This window comes from Tubulanus polymorphus, chromosome 2 (assembly GCF_964204645.1).
Source record: "Tubulanus polymorphus chromosome 2, tnTubPoly1.2, whole genome shotgun sequence".
NCBI lineage: Eukaryota > Metazoa > Nemertea > Palaeonemertea > Tubulaniformes > Tubulanidae > Tubulanus > Tubulanus polymorphus.
Window position 1 is genome coordinate 14,924,409 of NC_134026.1, and position 9,306 is coordinate 14,933,714.

At 36.9% G+C, this 9,306-nt stretch overlaps 1 protein-coding gene across 1 annotated transcript in view; it reads left to right on the forward strand.

Moving 5' to 3' along the window:
* Nucleotides 1-7,382, forward strand: part of LOC141899237 (T-complex protein 1 subunit zeta-like) — an 87,200-nt gene extending 79,818 nt beyond the window's left edge. Inside the window, exon 15 of the mRNA XM_074785418.1 lies at nucleotides 6,870-7,382. Within this exon, the coding sequence (XP_074641519.1) occupies nucleotides 6,870-6,942 (73 nt within the window). The 3' untranslated portion in view covers nucleotides 6,943-7,382. The remainder of the gene's footprint in view (nucleotides 1-6,869) is intronic.
* The last annotated feature ends 1,924 nt before the right edge of the window (nucleotides 7,383-9,306 follow it).

Genomic DNA, 9,306 nt, shown 5'->3' on the forward strand with positions numbered 1-9,306 from the left:
AATCAGTAGCGACCTTCATTGTGGTCATCATTGGTGTTCTGTCGCAGATAATCATTAGCAGCATCCTACAACTTACGTATTACTCACATTCACCCTGACAGTGGCAAAGAAGAGTACATTTGAGTTGACTTTTTCTGCAGGAGCAAGCCCTTGCACATCCCTTTATGCATCTGCACCTTACCGACTCTTGACAGGATTTGTAAATTTCATCCAAAGTGGACCATCTGGGCTCCCAGTGGCAATCAGTTGTTTTCTGCCATCCCCATGCAATTGGACTTGGGTATGTTGGTTCAGCTTCGTGGGCCTGCCCCCAAATATGGCCACTTTGGTAAGCTGCACGTAGCGTATGTTGCCTTAATGCTTCATTTGTTGGTGGCAAATTTTCAAGTAATTTGTTCCGAATGGTAAACTGTTCTTTTCTAAGCATATTTACATCTTTGTGATCAGTGGTAGATGAATACATTAAGCACGTGGAGCTTTCTAAGTTGCTAAATACCTCATCAGGTAATGAAGGTAATGGAGTAGATAAACTGATAAATGCTGAGGTAACTGGTGGGAATGCCTTCCAAGTCTGCCAGGCTGTTTTCTTCCCTCTGCCAACAAATGCAGACACGGTGTCACACCCAGAATACACGTGGAAGCCAGGAAGAGCTAAGCACTTTTCAGCACCTATGTCATCAGCAATTCTATGTATGGGAATATTTCTATAGTTCTTCCCTGTCCCAAATAACAACCACAGTTCTCGTAGGCCTTTGGTATATAACATGTTGAAGCTGGCTATAGCAAGTACTACCACGTCTGTATCTACTGTATGGATGCCTATCTTAGTCACTCCAATTTTCACCATATCTTTTAGATGTACGAACATCCTGGTATCTGCCTCCTCGTGTTTGATGATATGAGGGAGGGTTGATGCACAGACTGACTGTTGTACACTGTTGTGGACATTGGATACAACTGCTACCATACTGCCCATCCTTTCAACGACCAAGGATGCAAGTAAATCAAATAATTGTTCTTTGTTTTCTGAATTCCTCAGGAAATCCTTCCAACTTCTAGGTAGTGCACCTGACAACCGAACAACCATCTTAAGGCCAGCACCTTGAGTCTGTCGCGTTTGCTCTTTCAAACTATCTTCTGCGTATGTATCCCAAACTACATCTAGACGGGTAGCGTTAACTGCTTTTACTTGTTTTGTAAGATGGGGACCAAACATTTTGGAATAATACTGATCAAATGTATTCAGTTCCTTCCCTGGTTGCAAGATGTTTACAAGTGCTGCTCCATCAATGATCAAGCCCTCACATATGACATGGGGCATGCTAAGTTTCCAGCATCATCTGGCAGCGTTCTAAGCACTGTGAGTAGGTCAGCCTTATGTCCAAGATAGAGGTCACCATTTAAAGACGGGGCAGGAGGAAATGGTTGATTTTCATAATGAAAGAATGTATCTAAGTCTAGCTGACGGTTCCGGCTGACAATAAACAATCTTGTGAATAAATCTACATCCAATTTTAGGATACGAACATAACCATCAGCCTTTTTACGGTGCTTTTTCTTGTTTACAAAAAGTGGTAGATTTGCTCTTGTAATTGCTGCATCCATTGGAACTGATCGTTTTACAAATCTTTCTTTTCGAAACTGGTTGTATATTTCCAGGCCACTTTGAGTATTCTTTCCATAATGTCAGCTTGAACAACAACTTTTGAATCTAAGACAAACAGCTCTGAACTGTCATCACAGAATGGACTACCAAATTCGACAAATGAATTGCGGACTGCTAGGACTCTCTTCATAAAGTTGCTTTCAAAAGATTGATACTGCTCATGCTGTTTGAAATCTTCGGGAGCAACTTTTTTGTTCAGATCAACTTCAAATTCGGTGATGAGTTCACTCAGTAATGGGCCAACTATATTCCATCGACGTAAGGCATTGTCATCCTCAGTAAGACCTACAGCACCACCATCACCTTTGACAACTGCGTTGTTTTGCTCATGGGCTTGATCAATTCCAATAGCCGAAAATGGTCTTTTAGTTTTACAGATAGCAAAATCGCCGCTGATGAATCTTCTATAGAGGGTAGGTGCAGTTGTATCAAGTTCTAATAGGTCTTTCACATGTACTGAAAGCCAACGCGAGTAGTTAGGGTGATCCATAACGAAAAACCATGGTAGCATCTTTTTCAGTGAAGTGACATACAATCCAAATTTCCGTTGACGAATCGAGCGGACAAATGTGAGCAAAAGCTTTAGGAGACAAAGTGTTATAAACCAGTACTTAAACTGTGGATGCTGTTCAGCTTCTTCTGAACACCGATCTTCAAATTCAAGTTGATCGCCATGTTTTTCGAACGCTTCTTGCAGGAGGATACCAAGAGAAGCTGCTGTTACTTGAAGCAGATAAGCGGTTTTCTTGATGTTGGAAACTTTAATGCAGGCATCAATTTTGCTCTCTGTATAATACCAGTCTGTGCCAACACACCTTTCCATCCACTGTGTTTAAGCCATTGTCCAATAACTCGCATGAATGCCTGTTCAATATGTAACGAACCTAATACCAAGACGAACGAGATTCACCATATTTCTCAGGCCAAGTCCACTGTATTAGTTTGGCTTTTGCAAACAGTGGTTGTTCCATTGCGATCACTGGTACCTGGGATCCATTGACATTACTAACTGCACATCTAATCCGATCCATACCATGAGTGATCATCGAAATTGAAGATGAACCTTCCTTAAACAGTGGCATAAGGCATGATATGGTCCTTACAATGAGTGGCGCCACTGTATTTGTTGCATGGTACGATGCCCACGATACGTCAATACTAGGTGAAGCATCGTCACTTGGTAGTTTACTGGTGCAGTTAACATATTTGAGCCAATCAGTCTCCTTCATAATTTCGTCAGCCATTTCGTTGTCATCTGGTATCATTTGCTTTTAAACATCTTCTGTGGTGGCCACTGGTAACCGGAAGATAAACAGGCCGAATAACAGTGAATGAATCGGGAATTACAGCCACATTGCATGATTTTCTCCGAAATAGCTCAGAATCAGTTTTCAAACTACGTATAACACCAGGTATTTCATCAGTTGCAGTTTGAAAAAGTGAAATGCTGGTACCATGGAAAGATCCTTCTGATGTGTTACTGCTTGGATTGTGGTCGACATTGTCATAGGCAGCTAAAGTGAATAATCCAGCTTTAAGAGTTACTGGACAAACACAGTTTTCAGCTTGATACTGTCTTGTTAGAACTTCACATAGTGCAGATGAGATTTCAAGCACACGTATATAACTGATTGATAAGCCCAATGAATGGATGTTTTCAATCAATGATTTATTTCTTGTTTTTCCATGAACTGCCATACCTAAGTAACCCGGCAATGGTGTTTCCATATTCTTCTGATGTCGAGTTATTCCACTCCGTGGTTTTTGTGGGTGCATATTGAACATTATCAATTGTGAAATAGTGAGAGCTGCTTGTGGAGACTCTTCAACGGGCAAACTATGACCATACAATATTAGGTTTACTAATGCAGCAAGCAATGGTAGTACTGACTTTGCTTGTGCATCTGTTGAGAATGATCCATTAAATCCTTGGATTAATTAATCCATTAAATCATTGAATATCGATTTCTCCGTAGTTTTTTTTTTTAATTTAGAACAGCTTGGGCTTCCTTGTCTGGATTATCCGCTAAGCAGGCTGTGTGAACTGCGTTTCCTACGTGCGACTTTGGCAAAAGCAGATATTCCCTACCAGATTTCTGTGATTCTAGTAGAGGGAAATCAAATTCTAAACGATTCTGCAATCGAGTTGTGTGCACGTCTGGCACTTCCAGCAAATGAGAGTCATTCATTCCACATATGATACCATTTAATCGTTTTTCTAATCTTTGGTCAGCTCACTCATTTTAAAAACTGGAATTTCAGTTGACGTCTGCAGCACATCTGTAATATCACTAACTAGTTCAGCATAGGCAATTGACTCACACAATTCCGACGAATCTGTTTTTACACATTCCCATTTAACAATTCTCGACATATTATGCAATTCAGTTAAACAATTTTTGTGATATTTTGCCTCTAGAGCGATCATGTCACCAGCACTCAGCTTCGCAATTAATTCTTTATTTCCTTGCTCAACTGCCCATCTACGGACTTTTGAATCTAACTGCATCGAAGAAGCGTGACATAGGTCAGTTCCCTCTTTATCGCAGAAAAAGCATATTCCTGCGCCGATTGGAATAGACATGCGGCGTGTACGTTGTGTTGGTGAACCGTTTGTCGAATCTATAGACTTTCATTGGATTTACGTTTTTGACCACAGAGTAGTTTGCTCTCTGTATATTTTAGCCGACAGTTTTTGTGCCATCGAGCCCGCTTGTTAAGGAGGATGGTTCCAGTGATGTCATTTGTTAATACATTTTGAAGGTAGCGTGGTAGTAGGTCACTCGCATTAAAAGAATGAAGCATTTGAAGTAGTCATACGTGTCAACTCTTTTGTTGATATCATTACCATTAGCTGGACAGCGTAATTCTGAAACATTGAAAACCTCACATAAATTCCTGAAATTATTGCAAATCTAATGAATAATGAATATTCTGGAATTTTATTGGAATGCATATTTCTACAGTCAACCCTCAATATAGCGACCATACGGTGATTTAGGATATTGACGGTATACAGATTGGTGGTCCGAATGCAATCTAATACATTTTTAGAGGACATAAAACTGATACAGAAGGTCAAATAAATGCATTCTTTACACTTCTGCCAGGCAGCGAGGCTAATCTCATTATATAATAATTCTAAGGCTGAATCGGGAAGTCACGCAACTTTCCAGGAGCGTGTCGTCACATACTTTGAATTGATGAGGGGTAGAGATCCAAAAATTTACAAATCTATTCTTGCCCATAGTCTTTGTGGAACTTCCTATGGAGTAAAGACAATTCATAATGCAAGTATGTCATACATGTATATCATTTGGGTATTATAGAGATATAAGGGACCAACTCTCATCATTTCAATAGAAATGACAAAAAAATCATTTTAAAAACTTTGTTGTGACTAAAAGGATTGTTTTTTTTTCACACGTAAGGCGGAGGTGGCGGTTTATCGTGGAAGGCGGTATATTGGGGGTTGAGAGTTATTTTACATTCATATACATTTTTCTCAGGATAGAATTAGAGATATTTGAATTGATCTTAAATACCTCCCAGGTCTTTTCCAGAGTCTTGACACAGGTAACACAATGACCAGTCTATAGGGGATGGGATGTTCTGTCGTTCAGCTGAAACAACTTTAAAAACCTTGACTTGGCTTGTCATTTCACCTGAAATTATGATATTATTGTGAAAGTCAATTACAACAGTCAATTCACTAATCAATCAGACTGGCTAAGGTAATAGCATTTATGATTTACATAAATTATCCGTGTAGGCCTATATGAAGTAGACGATCATTAGAATATAACGTTACTCACATGAAATTGTGATTAATGTGTGTTTAATATTATTTATTCAGTAGCTTTGACATTTCATGCAGCCATTTTCAAATACAAACATTATAAAATCGTTACATAGATACTCGGCAACAAGTTGCCAAGGAACACATATATCCAACAAACAATTGAAATGTGAAAATCATTCAAAATGTGTCTAGAAACATGAATTGGATGGTATTTACCGCTACCTGAATGGTTTAAAAACATATTAACACCAAGATTGTGGAAATGTGATAATTATTATTTCTTCAAAAATGGCCACCATCTTGAAAAATGGCTGCTACAGGTTTCGAGTCTGAAAAACCAATATTTGATTTTAATGTTGTCAAAAACATATGAATAGACACTAAGATGACTGAAATCGGTAATTTATACCGTATTTTAGCATATGCACTTGGACAAATGGCCGCCATTTTTAGAAATGGCGGCCATCTTTAAAATAGGGCCCGGATGAGTGGGCACCCCTTCTGAAATTGAAGCCATATATGTTACCATCAAACCCTGAAAATTTCATAAAATCCTCACAATGTGCAGTATTATTCTGAAATCTGGAGCCAGATCTGGGAGCCAGGGATCTGGGAGCCAGACTAGAAGCACTGGATGAACTTGCCCCACTACAGACGAAAACGATAAGTCATCGTCCTAGGGCACCGTGGTATGATGATGACCTAGCTAATCGGAGAACTAAACTTTGGGCCCTAGAAAAGAAGTGGCTGAAGTCCAAACTTGAAATCGACCGGCAGACTTTTGTCTTGGAACGAACAGACTATTCCGTTCATATCGATCGTGTTAAATGCGAATATCATCGTCAACGTATTCAACAAGCAGATGATAAACAGCTTTTTAAAGTGATAGATGACCTCGTCAGCCAAAAACAGAATAGTGCCAGAGTTTCAACTACTGATCTCCGAGATGGCCCTGAGGGTTTTCTGTATTTTTTAGCAATAATTGAGCAGAAAACTTTTCTTTTAAGGCAATATTTTAATTGACTGTTCTAATGTATTTTTATAGCCTTGTAAAATACGAACATACGGTAAATTCATTTTTCATACACACAATGTGATATTTTGACTGATTTTAAGTGTACTATATGGCTATGAAGGATCCAGTGCTAGCCAGCTGGCTGTACATGGAACTAAGGCACTGGACCCTGTATACTATTCCAGTGCGGGAAATGCAAATTTTAGTTTTCCAGAAATTATAATTTCAAGTTGTTTATTGATTGATTTTATCGTTTACAGAGGGGTGTTGAATATCGAACTTTCAAGAACTGTCAAGTGTTTCACCAAGTGTGCATGGTTCCATATAGGAACCCTATTACTAATCCAACAAAATCCTAACTTTTTGATATTTTATTTTCATTTCAGTACTGTGATAGCAAGCAACTTATTGTTAGTTGATGAAATAATGAGGGCTGGAATGACATCACTTAAAGGATAGTTAATCTCTGTCAAGAAAAAAGCCGGCTGATCAATATTGCGATTTATGTTTTAAGGAGATTTAGATATGTTCTTTTCTCACATATTTTCCATTCCATGCAAAAGAATCTAAGACTTGGTTTAGGCCTCTAATTCTCAAGTACTACAATTCCAAATACTTCAGTTGACTTTTACCATGATTCCCATTCAAGTGGGAAAACGGGAAAAGTAGTGTGTTTTGATATTTGAATTACCTGTCTTAAAAATTATATAATTTGGGGAATTCTCTTTTTTGTTGGTAAAGATTTATTTTTCTGAATGAAATGAAATCTACCAATTGAATAAACAACGGGGTCAATCCCTATCTAAACATCAAGATTAAATCGATTTTCTATAGAAACTGTCACTTAGCATTGTACATATTATTCGCAATAAACATCAGAGCATGCATATGCAGTACTAGATACATATATTTCAATTCACATGAATTTTATTTGTATGCTTAAATCAGCTGATCATTGATGTATGTACGATTGAAAGGCTCTGACTTGAATAAACTTATTCAACTAAAATAGCGTCTAGTTATGAATGCGTGATTTGATTCTCTTTCCATTCCATACAACGCAACACGACACGATGAACTGTAAGATATAAATTTGAACCTCTACTAAGTATTGTAGATGCATCAATCTAACTAAATGAAACTTCTATAAAGAATATTTAATAATGAAATAATAACACGGTTCGTAGCGGGTCCTACAAGTGCTGTACAAGTGCTTATTTTGAAAAATAAATTGTATATAAGTTTTATTTATAAGTGCTTATTTTTTAATAAAATCTATTCGAAGTGCTTATATTTTGTGATTTTGGTAGGCTGGAAATATTTTGTAATTCTGCCGGTCTGTTTAGAATAGTTCGCCGAAGTATGTATGTGCTTCACACACTCGTCACTCAGACTGCTGCTGTGTGGTTATCGATCTTATATTATTCACTACTGGTATATCGCTAGCTACGCGAAAAACGCGCCGAGATATGTGATCTAGTTAAGGTTTTCCAAGTAACTGCGTTCCAACTAATAGCTTGCCATTCATTCAAGCAACTGCAGCAATTTAAGAATAAAATATGCCATGTGCTAGGGAGTCACGGGGAAAACCCATTCCCATGTATATCATCAAAGTTGAATATGCTTGTTACAGTGGTGTTGTGAGTAATAGGGATAATAGGGGTTCATACCAAAGGTCGAATGGTCGAGTGAGTAAAAAATTAAAATAAATCCTCGCAAGCTCGAATTTATTTTAATTTTTTACTCACTCGCCCCTTCAACCTTCGATATGAACCCCTATTATCCCTATTAATCTTAAAATATTCATGTTTTAAAAGTGAGAGTAAAATGTTAACAGAATAATCTAGAAAATAAGATCATATATAGATTTCGAATGATAAAATATAATTTTTAACATAAAAAGTAACGAGTACAATAATTCATATTTAAAACATTAAATATTTATTTATATATATATATATATATATATATATATATATATATATATATATATATATATATATATATATATATATATATATATATATATATGTGTGTGTGTTAGATTCTTATTTTTAAACGTAAAAAGTGTGAGTAATTAACGAGTGAAATAATTCATATTTAAAATATCGAATATTTTATATGTGAATAACTTCTAAAATCAATTTTAATAAAAAATTTGATATTGAAATGGAGAGTAGTAAACAAGTACACAGTGAGAACAACAAATCATTTAGAATTAAAGATATCACGAATGCTAAATCTGTAGATTATAAATTTAAGAAGTTAAATGAACAAACAATTCATAAGAAATATTTAATTACAAATATAGCAGCCATAACGGGTTTTCTGCACAGTCTTAGAATCCTGTTCAACGGTGGATTTCGACAAAGCATTTGATAAGGCACAACATCAGCCATTACTAACTAAACAGGCTATTAGGAAACAGTATCAATGATAGGTCGCCCAAATGGCTTAGCAGTTATCTCTGAACGAAAACTTGTAGTGGAAATCAACGGAACGCCTCCTTTTGGAATAAGTCGGTCTTACTAGTGGAGTCACGCAAGGTAGTATCCTAAGTCGTCTTCTGTTTAATGTCCTGACAAATGACATACACAGTAATCCAAAATATACCAGACCAAGTAAATTTCCAAAACGAACTTAATGTTCCGACAAGAAAATCGTGTTCGAGTGAAAACAATTCAGTTTGGTTGAACAATACGCTTTTTTTGAACGAAAACTTTCTTCATTCTGACAAAAAAATGTTTTCGAATAAAAAGCTATGTTATTGTTGAAATTAAAAACTTTTTGTCCCGGCAAAAAAATTTGGTTGAGCGAAAACAA